Consider the following 18,703-nt stretch of genomic DNA (forward strand, 5'->3'; position numbering starts at 1 on the left):
CAATAATAGTAGAGGACTTCAACACACCACTCACAGCAATGGACAGATCCTCTAAGCAGAAGATCAAAAAGGAAACAATGGCTTTAAAGGACACACTGGACAAGATGGATTTAACAGATATATTCAGAGCATTTCATCCTAAAGCAGGAGAATACACATTCTTTTCGAATACACATGGAACATTCTCTAGAAAACATCACATACTGGGTCACAAACCAAGTCTCAACCGATAAAAAAAGACTGAGATCACCATGTATATTTTCAGACCACAACACTAAGAAGCTTGAAGTCAACCACGTGAAAAAATTTAGAAAGAACACAAATACATGGAGGTTAAAGAACATCCTACTAAAGAATGAATAGATCAACCAGGAAATGAAAGAAGAAATTAAAAATACAAGGAAACAAATGAAAATGTAAACATGACAGTCCAAAAGCTTTGGGATGTAGCAAAGGTGGTCTTAAGGAGGAGGTATATAGCAATACAGGCCTTCCTCAAGAAAGAAGAAAATCTCAAATACCTAAAAGAGCTGGAAAAATGGGCGCCTGGGTGGCTCAGTTGGTTGGGCGACTGCCTTCGGCTCAGGTCATGATCCTGGAGTCCCTGGATCGAGTCCCACATCGGGCTCCCTGCTTGGCGGGGAGTCTACTTCTCCCTCTCCCGTTCCCCCCTCTTGTGCTCTCTCTCTCTCTCTCACTCTCTCTCTCAAATAAATAAATAAATAAATCTTTAAAAAAAAAAAGAGCTGGAAAAAGAACAGCAAATAAAAGCTAAGTCCAGCAAATGGTTGGAAATAATTAAAATTAGAGTAGGAAAAAAATTATATAGAAATTAAAAAAAAAAACAGGACAGATTAACAAAACTAGGAGCTGGTTCTTTGAAAGAATTAGTAAATTTGATAAACCCCTAGCCAGACTTATCAAAAGGAAAAAAGAAAGGACCCAAATATATAAAGTCATGAATGAAAGAGGAGAGATCACAAGCAACAATAAAGAAATACAAACAACTATAAGAGAATATTATGAGCAATTATATGCCAACAATTTAGGCAATCTGGAAGAAATAGCTAAATTCCTAGAAACAAATAAACTACCAAAACTGAAACAGGATGAAATAGAAAACCTGAACAGACCCATAACCAGCAAAGAAATTGAATCAGTCATCAAAAATCTCCCAACAAACAAGAGTCCAGGGCCAGATGGCTTCCCAAGGGAATTCTACCAAACATTTAAAGAAAAATCCTAACTGCTCTTCTGAAGCTATTCCAAAAAACAGAAATGGAAGGAAAACTTCCAAACTCATTCTATGAGGCCAGCTTTATTACCTTGATCCCAAAACCAGACAAAGACCTCACTAAAAAGGAGAACTGAAGACCAATATCCCTGATAAACATGGATGCAAATATTCTCACCAAGATACCAGCTAACAGGATCTAACAGTACATTAAAAGGATTATTCGCCACAATCAAGTGGGATTTATTCCTGGGCTGCAGGGGTGGTTCAACAAATCAACAAATCAATGTGATACACCAAATTAATAAAAGAGTAAGAACCATACAATCCTCTCAATAGATGCAGAAAAAGCATTTGACAAAATACAGCACCCTTTCTTGATAAAAACCCTCCACCATGTAGGGATAGAGGGAACATACCTCAACATGATAAAGGCCATATATGAAAGACCCACAGCTAATCTCATACTCAATGGGGGAAAAACTGAGAGCTTTTCCCCTAAGGTCAGGAACAAAACAGGGATGTCCACTCTCATCACTGTTGTTCCACACAGTACTGGAAGTCCTAGCCTCAGTAATCAGACAATGCAAAGAAATAAAAGGCATCCAAATCTGAAAAGAAGTCAAACTTTCACTCTTCACAGATGACTTGATACTCTATGCAGAAAACCTGAGAGATGCCACCAAAAAAACACTGCTAGTACTGATACCTGAATTCAGCAAAGTCACAGGATATAAAATCAACATACAGAAATCTGTTGCATTTCTCTACACCAATAATGAAGCAACAGAAAGAGAAATCCCATTTACAATTGCACCAAAAACTGTAAGATACTTAGGAATAAACCTTACGAAAGAGGTAAAAGATCTGTACACTGAAAACTACAGAACAGTTATGAAAGAAATTGAGGAAGACACAAAGAAATGGAAAAACATTCCATGTGCACGGACTGGAAGAACAATGTTCTTAAAATGTCTATACTACCCAAAGCAATCTACACATGTAATACAATCCTGATCAAATTACAACCAGCATTTTTCACAGAGCTAGAACAAACAATTCTAAAATTTGTATGGAACCCGAAAAGACCTAAATAGCCAAAGTAATGTTGAAAAAGAAAAGCAAAGCTGGAGGTATCACAATTCTAGACATCAATCTGCATTACAAAGCTGTAATCATCAAGACAGTATGGTATTGTCACAAAAACAGAGAAACCAATCAGTGGAACAGAACAGAGAACCCAGAAATATACCCACTACTATATGGACAACTAATCTTCAACAAAGCAGGAAAGAATATCCAATGGAAAAAATATGGTCTCTTCAACAAATGGTGTTGGGAAAATTGGACAGCAACATGCAGAAGAATGAAACTGGACCACTTTCTTACACCATACAAAAAAATAGACTTAAAATGGATGAAAGACCTAAATTTGAGACAGGAGTCCATTAAAATCCTAGAGGAGAACACAGGCAGCAACCTCTTTTACCTTGGCTGTAGCAACTTCTTACTAGAAACGCCTCCAGAGGCAAGGGAAACAAAAGCAAAAATGAACTATTGGGACTACATGATGATGAAAAGCTTCTGCACAGCAAAGGAAGCAATCAACAAACTAAAATACAATGGATAGAATGGGAGAAGATACTTTCAAATGACGTATCAGATAAAGGGCTAGTATCCAAAATCTATAAAGAACTTATATAACTCAACACCCAAAAAACAAATAATCCAGTCAAGAAATGGGCAGAAGACATGAACAGACATTTCTCCAAAAAAGACATACAAATGGCCAACAGACACATGAAAAAATACTCAACATCACTCATCATCAGGGAAATATAAATCAAAACCACAATGAGATTCCACCTCACACCAGTCAGAATGGCTGAAGTCAACAACACAGGAAATGACAGATTTTGTGAGGATTTGGTAAAAGGGGAACCCTCTTACACTGTTGGTGGGAATGCAAACTGATGTAGCCACTCTGGAAAACCGTATGGTGGTTCCTCATAAAGTTAAAAATAGAACTACCCTATGATCCGGCAATTGTACTACTGGGTATTTATCCAAAGGATATAAAAATACTGATTTGAGGGGCACATGCACCCCAATGTTTATAGCAGCACTATCAACAATAGCCAAAGTATGGAAAGAGTCCAAATGCCCATCAGCTCATGAATGGATAAAGAAGATGTATATACATACAATGGAATATTATGAGCTATCAAAAACAATGAAATCTTACCATTGGCAATGACGTGGATGGAAGTATATTATGAGTGTATTATGCTAAGCGAAATAAGTCAGTGAGAGAAAGACAAATACTGTATGATTCACTCATATGTGGAATTTAAGAAACAAAACAGATGAACATAGGGGAAAGAAAAGAAAAATAAAATAAGATAAAAACAGAGAAGGAGGGAAACCATAAGCGACTCTTTTTTTTTTTTTAAGATTTTATTTGACAGAGAGAGAGAGAGCAAGTGAGAGCAAGAGCAAGAACACAAGCAGGGGGAGTGGGAGAGGGAGAAGCAGGCTTCCTGCTGAGCAGGGAGCCCGATGCAGGGCTCGATCCCAGGACCCTGGGATCATGACCTGAGCCGAAGGCAGACACTTAATGACTGAGCCACCCAGGTGTTCCACCATAAGTGACTCTTAACTAGAGAACAAACTGAGGGTTGCTGGAAGGGAGGTGGGTGGGGGGATTGGCTAAAAGGGCATTAAGGAAGGCACTTGTGATGAGCTCCAGGTGTTATACGTAAGCGATGAATCACTAGATTCTACTCCTGAAACTAATATTACATTATATGTTAAGTAATTTGAATTTAAATAAAATCTTGAAGAAAAAAAAAAAACAAAAAGGTCAGGTCATCAATTGAAAAGTTTACACATAAAATTTTTTCATTACAACAAGCATATCAGGATATCTGGGTGGCTCAGTCTGTTAAGTGTCCAGCTTGATTTCAGCTCAGGTCATTATCTCAGGGCCGTGAGCTCAAGCCCTGCATCAGAGCTCCCTCTCCCTTTACCCCTCCCTACCGGGTCATGTGCATGCGTGTGCATTCTCTCTCTTGCACTCTTGTAATAAATGAGTAAATAAATACAAGCATTAACAAACAATACTAAAGTATCTATAATATCAAGTGAAAGGTCCTTTTTACTGTCCTTTAGCTTCCCAACCCATACCCTCTTCTGAGCTATGTTTAAGTATATCCTTCCAGTTTTCTATGTGTTTGTGCATGCGCGAACACACACACACACACACAGTTATGGACTGAATTGTCTCTCTCCCAAAATTTCATGTTTAAATCCTAACCCCAAATAACCTCAAATGTGACTATATTTGATGACCGGGCCTTTAAAGAGGTAATTACCGTTAAATGAGGTCATTAGAGTAGGCCCTAATCTGCCTGGTGTATTTAGAAGAGATTAAGACACAGACATGCACAGAGGAAAGACCTTGCGAACGCAGAGAAGACAATCATCTGCAAGTCAAAGAGAGAGGTCAGAGAAGAAATCAACCCTGCCAACACCTTGATCTCAGACTTCTAGCCTCCAGAACTGTGAGAAAATAAATTTCTGCTGTTTAAGTCACCCAGTCTGTGGTACTTTGTTAGGGCAGCCCTAGAAAACTAATACATACATGTACACACACACAGCTGTACAGTCAACATAGTTAAGAGTAGTTGAAGTTCATACTTGGCAAATATTCACACACTTAAAAATATGAATATATTACAATGACAAGTCATAATACAAGTTACTCAAGATCAATAAAAATAATTTGATAAACCAAAACAGAAACCTCAACTTCTTTTTTATTAGGCTTTGAAAAGCATGATAACAATTTAAAAACCTACTTTCCTAAAATGTCAGTATCTAAGAAACTACCCCCATAGGATACAATTTCTCCACTCTAACATCTCTGCCCTCCGAATGTGGAAAAGAAAATTTAATTGGAGAATTAACGAATAAGCCAAAATATAACCTGCAGTTAAAATTTCTATGAAGAGTAAAATTTTATATCTTATTCCTCAAAGAACTTCATCTTTTAAGCCATTCTTTTTCAAGATTTATTTATTCATTTTAGAGACAGAAAGCACACATGAAAGGGGTGGGGCAGAAGGAGAGGGAGAGACAGAATATCAAGCAGACTCTGTGCTGAGTGTGGAGCCTGACACAGGGCTCAATCTCACAACGCTTAGATCATGACCTGAGCCAAAACCAGAGTCGGATGCTCAACCGACTGAGCACCCCAGGTGCCCCTTAAGTCATTTTTTCTTAGCAAAAGATGCCTACTAATAAAGTAATCCAAAAACTTTAGGATAAAAAAGCATGTGTGCTTTGGTTATCAAACTAAAAACTGACATTCAGTGCGACCCTACCACAGTACCACCTAATGACAGAAACGCAGTGGACAAACTTAAGAGGTTATTCCTCAGGGGTGCCTGGGTGGCTCAGTTGGTTAAGCGTCCAACTCTTGATTTCGGCTCAGGTCATGATCTCAGGGCCATGAGATCTAGTCCTGTGTGGGGCTTTGCATTGAGCGTGGAGCCTGCTTGGGATTCTCTCTCTCCCTCTCCCTCTGCCCACCCGCTGCACATGCTCATGCGCGTGCTCTCTCTCTCAAAAAAAGAGGTTATCCTCAAACTTAATGACTCCACAATCTGATTATGATTTTGCTGAAACAAACATTTAATGTAGAAAGTGAGCCTTTGATTCCAAATGTATAGCACCAAAGCAAATATTATTTATTTTTATGTTAAACTTTGTTGTCATTTGGTTATAGGGTTTAATCATTCATTTCACAAATATTTTCTGAGTGCCTACTACATGGAAGAGACCATTCCTGGCTCTGTAGAAGATAAAAAAGATGACTGGAATGTATCTGCCTTTTAAGCATCTAAAATCTTATCTCTTCAACAAGACACACATGATAACTACTTGCAGAAGATGTTACAGGAGTTCAGAGGAGGAAGAAATCAATGTCTTTCAAGCTTATAAAGAATGGTTCTTGGGGCACCTGGGTGGCAAAGTTGGTTAAGCGTCTGCCTCTTGGTTTCGGCTCAGGTCGTGGTATCAGGGTCATGAGCTCAAGCCCCAAGTAAGGCTCTGCACTCAGTGCGGAGTCTGCTTAAGATTCTTTCTCCCGGGGCGCCTGGGTGGCTTAGTCATTAAGCGTGTGCCTTTGGCTCAGGTCATGATCCCAGGATCCTGGGATCCCCTGCATCAGGCTCCCTGTTCGGCGGGAGGCCTGCTTCTCCCTCTCCCACTCCCCCTGCTTGTGTTCCCTCTCTAGCTATCTCTCTGTCAAATAAATAAATAAAATCTTTAAAAAAAAAAAAAAGGAAGAATGGTTCTATAGAATAAACTGGGCTTTAGCTAAGATTTGAAAAACAGAGAGGAGTTAGAAGGCATTTCAGACAGAGAGTATGGCAGAAATGAAGGAAAAAAAACAGAAAAACACAAGGTCCAAGGAACAGGGAGCAATCCAGAGTGACTGGAAAAGCAGGGTATTTATAAGAAAATATTTAACAATATGGCTAGCAAGCTAGTTATGTGGGGGATCCTCTAGGGCCTTGAACACTAGGCTAAGGTATAGATACCACTGAAGTCCATAAGCAGAGAAATGACACTTAACTAGAGTTGTTATTTAGGAAAAATAATCTTGATGTGTTGTGAGGGATGGACTGGAAGGGTAGTAAATACCTGTAAGCAGTGAGAAAGTCATGCATAAAGTTACAAGGGCCTAAAACTATAGCATAAGTTGAGAGAATGAAAAGGACAGGATAGGTCATGGTTACTACAATGAAATGTACACCTACCTCCCAGAGTTACTGTGAAGATCAAATGACATAATAATATAATAGACTTGAAAAGTATATTTACTCACTAGTAACAAAACCTACAAGGGTGTCGAGAGCATAAATGAGGATTTTAGGAAGACAAATTCTAGAAAAAGAAAATCAAAACAACAAAAATGTCACCTTTTGCAGACAATTAAATATACCTATTAAAATTACTAAAATATTAAATAATTAAAAGACCTAATTTTGGTAAAGACTGAGCACCAAGAAAAATAATGCTTATAAATAAAAATTTAAAATTATCTCAGCATTGTAAAAATAATGTACATATAACAACTAGTATTCAAGGGGAAAATGGAAAATTATTTAAGAGGTAAAACTATGGGTTATTTTTCTCATGTTTTTTTTTTTTAAGATTTTATTTATTTATTTGAGAGAGAGAATGAGAGAGAGAGAGCACATGAGAGGGGGGAGGGTCAGAGGGAGAAGCAGACTCCCCGCCGAGCAGGGAGCCTGATGTGGGACTCGATCCTGGGACTCCAGGATCATGACCTGAGCCGAAGGCAGTCGCTTAACCAACTGAGCCACCCAGGCGCCCCTCTCATGTTTTTATTAGATGCAGTTTTGTACAATTAAAAAGAGAAATTTATAAATAAAATAAAGAGGGAAAACTGTAAGGATCATATATAGAACAGTCAATTTCGCTTCTATTTTAAACTCTATAACATGGGAAGGAACATACTCCTATTTGAAAAACCAAAAACTTTCAGATAAACACTGAGTATCAATTTATTACTGTATTTTCCATTTAATCAAAATTTTGATACGAGCAAAGTTTCCATTCCACTTCTACCCCCAACTGCCCAGTGACAAGTGCCCTTTACTCTGCCACTGGATACTCAGGAACTCCATTAGAGAACCCCACCCTGAAATATTATATTTATCAGGGATTCTCTGATCCTCCCAAAATTGTATGCAAAATGAAGTATGTGTGTATGCCCATTTTCCTAGGGAGAAGGTTCATGGCTTTTATCAGATTCTTGAAGGGCCTAGTATTCTAAAAGAAAATTTAGAAATAATCTGAACTTTTCTTCCCCCGCCTTTTAATTTTGATAGCCAATTCAAATAAGTATGTCAATGGCTTAAAGAAAGTTATTTATTCGACTATTTTCAAATAAGGGATCTTCTGAATTCCTCTTCTCAATTCCCAGTGCCACTTCAGACTAAGACCTTTATATTTCTATCCTTTATCATTTATAGCCCAGGTAAGCTTCATCTTTATTCACAACTTTTACAGCACTGCTGCCACTCTCCACCACCTCCTCAGAACCTATTTGATAATTTTATTCTATTATTTTTTTTAAAGATTTTATTTATTTATTTGAGAGCGAGAATGAGAGAGAGAGAGCATGAGAGGGGGAGGGTCAGAGGGAGAAGCAGACTCCCTGCCGAGCAGGGAGTCCGATGCGGGACTCAATCCTGGGACTCCAGGATCATGACCTGAGCCGAAGGCAGTCACTTAACCAACTGAGCCACCCAGGCGCCCCCCTATTTGATAATTTTAGAACATAGCTTACTCTTCCCCCACTCTAATTCCATCTCCCCAACACTAGCAAATACTGAACTCATCACCAATCTCATTTTTTTTACTCCTGTTCTTAGATCAACAAGTACTATAAGAGGCAGAACCATATAAATTTGCCCCATTAAAAACTTAACATCAATTTAAATGTAGCCTATGTTGCTCCTGGAAAACTACTAACAGTAATAAACTAGGCTCACAAAGTAGAGTTTCTATTTATACAAAGGACAACTCCCAAAAGGTCAGAGTCAGGAAACTAAAGAATTGAAGAAACTTTAGAGATCAAGTAGTTGAATCTTATTTTAGAGAAACCAAGTCCAAAGGAACAAGTGATCTGTCCAAGATAACCAAGAGTAGAAACAGAGCTCAGGTAGTCAGGTGTCCTGATGACAATGTTTGTTCCACTATACCATGCTATGTCCTTTGTACGCCAGCTGTTTATCCTCTTTAATACTTATAAATCAAAATCTTTCAAATTATCTGTATTTTCTCCAGTAAGATTTACTTACTACTACACTACTACCTCAAGACCCCTTAACAGTATACAACATCATTCCTTCCTGGCTTGTTGAGAATGATACAAGGGAAAATAACTGAAAGCCTTACTGAAATCAAGACAGACTACACTTTAAGTACCCTATAACTCTCTCATATGAAGAACTGAATTGGTTTGGTATGTCTTGCTTTCCTCAAAACAAAGTCACTGCTTCTTAATAACTTATATTCTTCTAATGATTGCAAATTATTGTTTAATGATTTGTTCTAGTGTCTCCTAACACCAAAGCCAAGACTAGAATCCAACTCTTCTGTTTACCAATATTCTTTCTGCCAAATCACCCTTTTTAAAGTGAGTTTTGATCCTGAATTATATAAATTTAAGTCAGTTCTATCTTCAAGAAGATACCTATTTAAATTATAATTAATGGTTATTTATTCTGCCCCTTAGGTTATTTAAAGTCTTCCTTGCTCTCCTAATAAAAAGACTATTAATTTAAGAAATTCTTTTTATATGCATGTTAAATCCCTCTTCCTACAACTGAAGTCTATGTCTTTTTTTGTAAACTAATGTTCCAGTAAGTTCAGGTATCACTAAACTACTATTGAAGGATAGCCTTTAATTAAAAAAAAATGCCCTTCAGGTACTTTAAATGTCACTGAATCACCTCTTACCTTCTTTAAGGTCCATGCAAAATCCACTTAAAAATACCCTTAATTTCTTCCTCTTAAATTCTGTTCTTAATTTTCTTATTACACTTTATGTCTTCTCAGTAATCACTGTCATTTCTTGATATGCATCTTATAATATAAAACCTGTATCTTAAAACTAGGATCTCTAAAAAGCAAAGTAGAAGAATTGTTTCATTAGTGTAATTATATTCTACTTCAATTAATATGAAGGACAGAAGTAAAGTCTCTTAACAGCATCCAGTCAGCAGTGGGAGTGCAGGAAGGGGGAATTTACTACTGGGAGATAGTAAAGTTCTCATCCATTGTCCATGATGAAAACAAATGAAATGTGAACCAACAAATGAAAACAAAACAGTACCTATCCCAAAGAACTACTAAATAGAATATACAAGGTAAATACACTAAAGTAAAAGGTGTGCCAGACAGACCTCAATGGAAATACGTACTACAAACCAAAGAGAAAGGACAGACCATTTTGTTGCATGCAGTATAAACCAAAGAACACAAGCCAGTCAAAATCAAATGAAGAGTTCCACTTCTGGCATGACAAAATAAGATCTCCTTAGACCCACTCCCCAGCAAAACTGGTAAAAGTTATAAAAGGACCACCATTTAAAGTCCCTAGAAATGGTCCTGGGGCATATAGCAAATGAAATAACATTTACTCAAAAAAAGCTACTAGAGAGGCGCCTGGGTGGCTCAGTCGTTAAGCGTCTGCCTTCGGCTCAGGTCATGATCCCGGAGTCCTGGGATCGAGCCCCACATCGGGCTCTCTGCTCGGCGGGAAGCCTGCTTCTCCCTCTCCCACTCCCCCTGCTGTGTTCCCTCTCTAGCTGTGTCTCTGTCAAATAAATAAATAAAATCTTTAAAAAAAAAAAAAAAAAGCTACTAGAGCTCAGTAAGAATAGCAAGTCTGTGGTGTTTGAACCAGGACATACTCCCTGCCTCCCCACTCCCAGTCTGGCAATATGGAAACTCCACTTGAGACTGGTATAGCCGAGCACAGTACATCGCCCCCCCCTTCCTTTCATGAGCTCCTAGTCAGAAGACCGTCTTCCTGGGAAAGACAGGACATCAGCATTTCTCTCATCTTTCCCCCAGTGGGCTAACGTGGTCAAGAAATAGGGGCTCCCTTCTTCCACACACCCCCACAGAAGGGACAGAGGCTGACCCTGGGTGTGCTGCCACTGAGAATACTTGATTGTTGAAGGCCCAATCACCCTAACCCTGACTCCTAAGAGGCTGGTTCCATACCAGGAGAAGCATGCCAAAAAGAACTCCTCTTACTCCCCACTAGCACTCAACACCTAAAGTGGGGGTATCACTCAGAGAGTGGCCACCACTGTCCCCACCCCCAGCTTCAGACCTGTGGCTGGTAGATTTTTGCCTGGGAGAAGAAGACCCTAAAACAGATAGCTCCTAATCTCTTCCCACAGGAATTGACTTAATGCAAAGTTCAAGCCTCAGGTTACTCTCAAAAACAGTGGAGGTTCTCATGAAAGGCCAAGTGGGAGAAAACTGATGGAATCATCGGACATAGAAGCTAAACTGTGGGTCAGCTGGTTTGCCCCAGAGAACCAGAAAATCAAGAAGGGAGGCAGCTCGGAGGAGCTTGCCTGGGATCAGAACAAATCTCAAATGTTGTCCTCAGGAACTATCACTTCAAAGCAACACCAATTTGATTGCTTTAGTCTGTGGAACAATTTCTGCCCCAGGGCACTGTTGAAAACAGCAGTGCAATCTGCCAACAACTAATGGACCATAACTGGGAAAGAAAAATCCTCAGCAAAACTACGGTCATCCCAAGGTAACTATGGACATACCCAAGGCTATGCCCCTTAAGGAGCAACATCAGAGGCATTAACACTGCAAAATAGGAAGCAGGTGGGAGAGTGAAGAAAGACATCACTAAAATAATCCAGCCAGTCTTTAACCAAATAAACAAGCAAGTAAATAACAATAACAAACCCTGGGAAGGAGGGGACCAGTACCCCGAGTTACTACATTATCTAAAATGTCCAGTTTCCAAAACATTGCAAGACATGCAAAGAAACAGGAAAGTATAACCTATACACTGGGAAAAAGCAGGCAAGAGAAACTGCCTGTGGTTTTGACCAAATGTCAGATTGAAAAGAAAAAGCCTTCAAAGTAGTCATTATAAATACGTCCAAAGACTAAAAGAAATCATGTTAAAGAAATGAAAGAAGGTGTGATGACAATGTAACATTACATGGAGAATATCAATAAACAGGAATTATTTAAAAAGAACTAAATGGAAATTCTACAGTTGAAAATTACAGTAAATAAAATGAAAAATTCACTAGAGGGGACTGACATCAGATGTGAATTGGCAGAAGAAATAATTAGTAAACTTGAAGACAGAACAATAGGGATTATCCAATATGAAGAACAAAGATAAAAAAAGTGAAGAAAAATGAACAGAGCTTCAGAGAAATGAGGGCCATTATTAAGCACACCAACATATGCATAATGAGTGTACCAGAAGAAAAGGAGAATGATAAAGGAAAAGAAAAACTACTCGATGAAATAATGGCTGAAAATTTCCAAAGCTTATTAAAAAGAACTTACTTATTAAAATGTAATTTACACATCCAGGAAGTGCAACAAACTCCAAGGAGGAAGCATACAAAGAGATCCACCAACACATTATAGTAAAAACATTAAAAGCCAAAACAAGAGGAACATCTTGAAAGTAGCAAGAAGAAAAAAAGACTCCTTACTAACAAGGGGACCCCAGTAAGAATAACAGCTGATTTCTTAGCAAAAACAATGTGTAGGCTGGAAGGCAGTAGGATAATATTCAAAGCACTAAAAAAAAAAAAAACTGTCAAGCAAGAATCCTATTATCCAGAAAATATACTGTTCAAAAATGAAGACAAAATAAAGACATTCCCAGATAAACAAAAACTGGGAAAATGTGCTACTAACAGAACCACCTTATAAGAAATACTAAAGGAAGTTCTGTAGGCTGAAAACAAGTGACCCCAGACTGTAATCCAAATACACACACACACACACAAAAAAAACAAAGAGCACCAGAATGTATAAATGCACACTTTTTTTACCTTTTTTTTTTTTTAAGATTTTATTTATTTTCACAGAGAGAGCACAAGCAGAGGGAGAGAGAGGGAGAAGCAGGCTCCCTGCTGAGCAAGGAGCCCGATGCGGGACTTGATCCCAAGACCCCAGGATCATGACCTGGGCCAAAGGCAGCTGCCTAACTGACTGAGACACCCAGGCGTCCCTACCTTCTTCTTTCAACCAATTTAAAAAGCAACTGTATAAAATAATATGGATAAAATTGTTGAGCCTATGACATATAGAGATGCAATATATTTGCCAAGAATATCACATAAGAGATAGGTGGGAGCACAGTTATAGTGGGATAAGGAAATGACTCCAGATGGTAAATCAAACACAAGAGAAGAAATGAAGAGAACTAGAAATGATAAATACAAAGGCTAGTATAACAAAATAAATATTTACTTCCTTTCTTCTCTCAGCATCTTTTAAAGTCATAAATTATATAAAGTAATAATGATGATAATGTATTGTTAGGATTGTAACATTTATAAATGTAATATTTATGAAAATAAAACAACAAAGTGGGGAAACGGAACTAGACTATACAAGAGTAATGTTTCTATATCTCACTAGGATTACATTATAAAATTCTTAGAAGAAAACAGGTAAATCTTCATGACCTCAGATTTGGCAATGGATTCATAGCTATAACACAAAAAAATATGACCAACAAAAGAAAAAATAGGTAAATTTGACTTTATCAAAATGAAAAGCTTTTGTGCTTCAAAGGCCATTATCAAGAAAGTCAAAAGATGGGCGCCTGGGTGGATCAGTTGGTTAAGCGACTGCCTTCGGCTCAGGTCATGATCCTGGAGTCCCGGGATCGAGTCCCGCATCGGGCTCCCTGCTCGGCAGGGAGCCTGCTTCTGCCTCTGACCCTCCCCCTGCTTGTGTTCCCTCTCTCGCTGTGTCTTTCTCTGTCAAATAAATAAATAAATAAATCTTAAAAAAAAAAAAAAAGAAAGTCAAAAGATAACCCACAGAATGGGAGAAAATATTTGCAAATCATGTATCGGATAAAGGACTTGAATCTGTAATTTATAAAGAACTCTGACAACAATAAAAAGACCGGTAACCCAATTAAAAAATGGGCAAAAGACCTGACTAGACTTTCCTCAAAAAAAGATACTTAAATGGCCAATAAGCACATGGATAGATGTTCAGTGTCTTTTGTCATCAGGGAAATACAAATCAAAACCAAAATGAGAGAACACGTCACACTCACTAGGATAGCTAAACTAAAAAAGTAAGATAAGAATAACTATTGGTGAGGATGTGGAGAAATTGGAATCCTCCTGTACTTCTGATGGTAATGTAAAATGGTGTAGTCCTTTGAAAACCAGTCTGGCAGTTCCTTATAGAATTAAACACAGTTACCATATGGCCCAGCAATTCTACTCCTAGATATATACCCAAGAGAAATGAAAACTTATGTACATATAAAACTTGTACATGAATGTTGACAGCAGCATTATTCCTAACAGCCAAAAGATGGGGAAAAAAACCTGAATGCCCACCAACTGACAAATGCATAAAGACAATATTGTATATCCACACTGAGTATTATTTAGCCATAAAAACAAGTGAAATACTTAATACATGCCATAACATGGATGTGCCTTGAAAACATAATACTAACTGAAAGAAGCCAGTCTCAAAAAACTACGTATTATAGGATTCCATCTATGTGAAAAGTCCAAAATGGACAAATTATAGAAACTGAACATCGATTGGTGGTTTCTTAGGGCTGGTGAGGGAGGGAGATAGGGGGTGATAGCCAAAAGGATAGCAAGTTTGTTTTTGAGGTAATAAAAATGTAAAATTGGCTACGGTAACAGTGGTACAGATCATTAAATATACTAAAATCCACTGAATTGCACACTTTAAATGGGTGAATTATATAGTATGTGAATTAATCTCAAAAAAGATGTTTTTAAAAAGCAAATGAAGAAAAGTTATGATCAGTGTCCGGATCAAGAATTAAGAACTTTTTAAACTTAGATAAAAAGTGCTGTGGACTAACTGTATGATACCTCAGTTTCTACCATATAATTATTGATGAAAAAAATTCTATCACTCAAAATTTGTCTTTTTAATATTAACTAATGTAGTAGAGAGACAATTGTATAATAAATCATTACAATTTAAATCTTACCATACTAACAATTTTAATAAAAAACTTTAATGTTTAAGGTATTTCCCTCTATTAACAGTGCTCTAGTACAAGTATCTTTAGAGGGCACTTGGGTGGCTCAGTCTGTTAAGCGTCTGCCTTCAGCCCAGGTTATGATCCCGGAGTCCCAGGATCCAGCCCGGTGATGGGCTCCTGGCTCAGCGGGAGTCTGCTTCTCCCTCTGACCCTCCTCCCTCTCGTGCTCTCTCTCACTCTCTCCTCTCTCTCTCAAATAAATAAAATCTTTAAAAAAGGAAATATCTTTACAATTCAACATTTACTGTATGCTTAAGGTCTGCCAGAATCTTATTTACCTTCATATTCTTATCAATACCTGACACACAGAAGGCAATAAATGAATGAGTGGCCTTAAAGGCTGTCATTTATCTATACTAGGATATAGTTACCTCATCTGTAAAATTAGAAGGCTGGATATGATCTTCTCTAAAGTAGCACCGTTTGAACAGAACTTTTTGCAACCATGGAAATGTTCCATACCTATGTGCTTTTTAGCCCTTGAAATGCAGCTAATGGAATTACATTTTTAATTTAATTTAAATTTAAACAGCCACATGAAGCTAGTGACTACCATATTGCACAGCATAATTCTAGGGTATAATCCTGTGTGAAAAACACATTTTACAATGCATCCCAGTAATCACATACATGTGGGGGTGTGTGTATATATATATACACATAAAAACAATAGTACATAAGGCATTACTTCCCTTAATATGTATAAAGTACTGATATTTTTTTTCTTATTCTACTGAATTTCATATAAAAAAGTGCTGATCCAACCTATTAACATGATTTCATAACACTGCACTAAGGTTCTTTTCAGCTCTAAAATATTATGCTATATAATAATGACTGTCCTAAAAAATATGTATTAATATTTATTTTGTAATCTTTCTTTAAAGATTTATTTATTGGAGGGGGGAAGGGCAGAGGGAGAGGGAGAGAGAAACCCAAGCAGACTCCACACAGAGCCCAATGGAGGGCTCAATCTCTCAACCCTGAGATCATGACCTGAGCTGAAACCAAGAGTCAGACGCTCAACCGACTGCACCACCCAGGAGCCCCTATTTTGTAATCGTAATCACAAGTCACTATGTGAAGGTGCCTCAGGTTATATCAGATTCTACTAAAAGCCTTATAACCATTCCTTCATCTCCCCGTTAAATCTACATTTTTTTTAAATTATGGCAAGAGTTGCATGCCTTTAAGAAGTAGAAAACAAAAGTAACATCTTTCCCTTGTTTTTCACACTTTGGAAATGGTAACCAAAAGGAATGGTAGGATATACAGAAGACAGTGGAGGAAGAAAGTTGTGGCGACAGTGTTCATGAAAACAGAGAAAGCTAATTTTTTATTTCCATCACTTCCTCTGAAACTCCCAATGACTTCTCCATCCCCTTCAACCTCCCAGCCTGACAAAGTCCTACAAATTTTATCTTAACTTCATCAGACTTTTTAGAGGACTACAGAACAAGAATGGTTCCCAAGAAATGATGTGTTACAACTTTCAACTATAAAGTGTTTTTAAAACCTTAATAAAATGATCTGGATTTGTTCCCCTAGCCTAATCTGCCACTTCTTTCTTAAACTCTTCAGTAACCTAAAATTATATGTAGTTCTACAAAAGGTCCATGTTCTCTCTTACCTGCGGGCCTCTGCACACACTATTCCCTCTTTAGCTAATTTCTCTTCATTTTTAAGGTCTTGGCTTAGCTTAGATATCAGTTACTCAAGGCATTTTTCCCACCTCAAAATTAGACTTGATGCCCTTCACGTATACTCTGTATATGTGTACTTTGTACCCTCCCCATCACTGCACTACTGTATTATATCTGCCTGTTTACTTACCTTTTTCCCTTACTAGATTCTAAACTCTTTAAGGATAGGCCTATATTTTATTCTGTTCACTGCTGTAAAGGTGTTCAGTAATTATTGGATGAACAAATGGATATAATTTCTCCAGCACTCCCCATGCCTAGTGTCATTCCATATTCTCCCTGCTTAAAATGTTCTCCCCAGTTCTATCACCAGCAAGAGCTCCTCTCTGTAATCTGGTCCTTAATTATCACCATTTCCTCTAGATGCTTACTGTCTTTATTGTTTATACTATTCATTTGATATTTAACCTACATTGTCTTTTAGTTATTCTTGTAATGGATAGATTCAATCTCCTTAACTAAATTGATCAATCTTGAAGGCATTAAGATATGTTTCTCTTGGTACCCCCATTATCGAGCATAGCCCTAAGTACATAATAGATATTAAATATCTGTTCACGCAGAATCAAAATTTATGAGGGTGCTTCTCATACAAAACCGACAATACTTCAGTGATACTGATGAAGAAGTGGTGGGAATTAAACTTTCTGTCAATATATAGGAAATAAAAGATATACTAAAGTACAAGTACAAATAATTTTTTTTAAACCGCTGAGTGAGGGATAACAATGGACACAAATATTAAGAGGCACTACAACAAAAACTATTCATTAATTGAAGAAAACTAGCTTTATGGTTTCCAAAGCGACCTGTATGCACAGAACACTATTTTCAGATCAAAGGACAATCGTGTTTACATATGAATTTAGGGCGGTCAATGTTTTGGAAAGAAAGACAGTTAAGGTTTTGGCCTATCAAGAAGCACTGTCAGCAGAGAGTTAACTGGTGCCAACTCAACTTGCCTCTTGTTTACAGGTAGGTTTGCCGTCATCTTACAGTGCCCCCCTCATTGCTACTTCCAAATGAGTAAAATCTGAACCATGGACATACTGGTTCCAAATTCCATCACTAACTTTGGAAAGTAGCCCAGTTTTCCTTGCATTTAGAAGGATAAGCAATCTGGGAATCCTGTCTACCCCATCTCTTAAACTCAGAAGAAAAAAAACATGTAAATCCTAAGAGAGTCCCTAGCGCTTAGGTGCCCTCTGCCCGAAACCTTCCGTCCCATTCCCCTGTGCTATACCACGAAGGTTTTCTTCACCCCTTCCTCAAATTACTAACCCCAATTTCCTTCACTTACTGATGTTTCGAGTTAGCCCTGACAACCTTTCTTCTTGGCGTTCTCTCTGACCCAAGGACACGAGGGCAAACTTTTCCCTATAGATCCCTTTGTCCTTCACCCTACTCTACCATGTGAATGGCATCTCACCTGGGAAATTCGAGCGGTTCCTGAAGCGCCGCGCTGACGTGATCTCCGTTGAGAACCTGCGCCACGGACAGAGACTAGAGACCGGATCAGAAACACGACATGCCGGCGCTTTTCGAAAGCGGCCGCTGCGACTGCCCAGCGTGAAGAAGGTATCGCGAGCAGCGCCATCTTGAGCGAGGAAAGAGGAACCGAGAGCAAAGGATTCTGGGACGCTGGCGGACCCAACCCCGCTACCTTAATCTTCGCTCCCCTCCCCCTCGTTTTCTCGGGGCCCCAGACCGGAAATAGCTTCTCAGGGAAGAGTCCAGTCAGACGCTTGGGCTCAACCGTTTTTATCTTTCAGGGTAAAATACACAGCGGGTAATATCAGAATAACGTTGTCTTTCTCTGTTTTCCTAGATTTTACACATAAAATACAGGCTGCGCAGTTAAATTGAGATAAACCA

General features: G+C 38.2%; 1 protein-coding gene across 5 annotated transcripts in view; it reads right to left on the bottom strand.

The window, feature by feature from the left end:
- The window catches only part of ABCB7 (ATP binding cassette subfamily B member 7), a 167,880-nt gene extending 149,422 nt beyond the window's left edge, over positions 1–18,458 (bottom strand). For 4 of the 5 annotated variants that reach the window (XR_010406193.1, XM_064574271.1, XM_054508529.2 and 1 more), the window contains exon 1: positions 18,258–18,458. Coding sequence is in view for 3 of the 5 variants with exons in the window: in XM_064574271.1 (XP_064430341.1) it covers positions 18,258–18,425 (168 nt within the window). In the remaining 2 variants the exon portion in view is untranslated. The remainder of the gene's footprint in view (positions 1–18,257) is intronic. The other variant, XM_054508531.2, reaches the window with a different exon arrangement.
- Positions 18,459–18,703: the final 245 nt, after the last annotated feature.

Source organism: Mirounga angustirostris, unplaced genomic scaffold, assembly GCF_029215605.1.
Source record: "Mirounga angustirostris isolate CCGP_5_RB_7025 unplaced genomic scaffold, mMirAng1.0.hap1 SCAF_11, whole genome shotgun sequence".
Taxonomy (NCBI): domain Eukaryota; kingdom Metazoa; phylum Chordata; class Mammalia; order Carnivora; family Phocidae; genus Mirounga; species Mirounga angustirostris.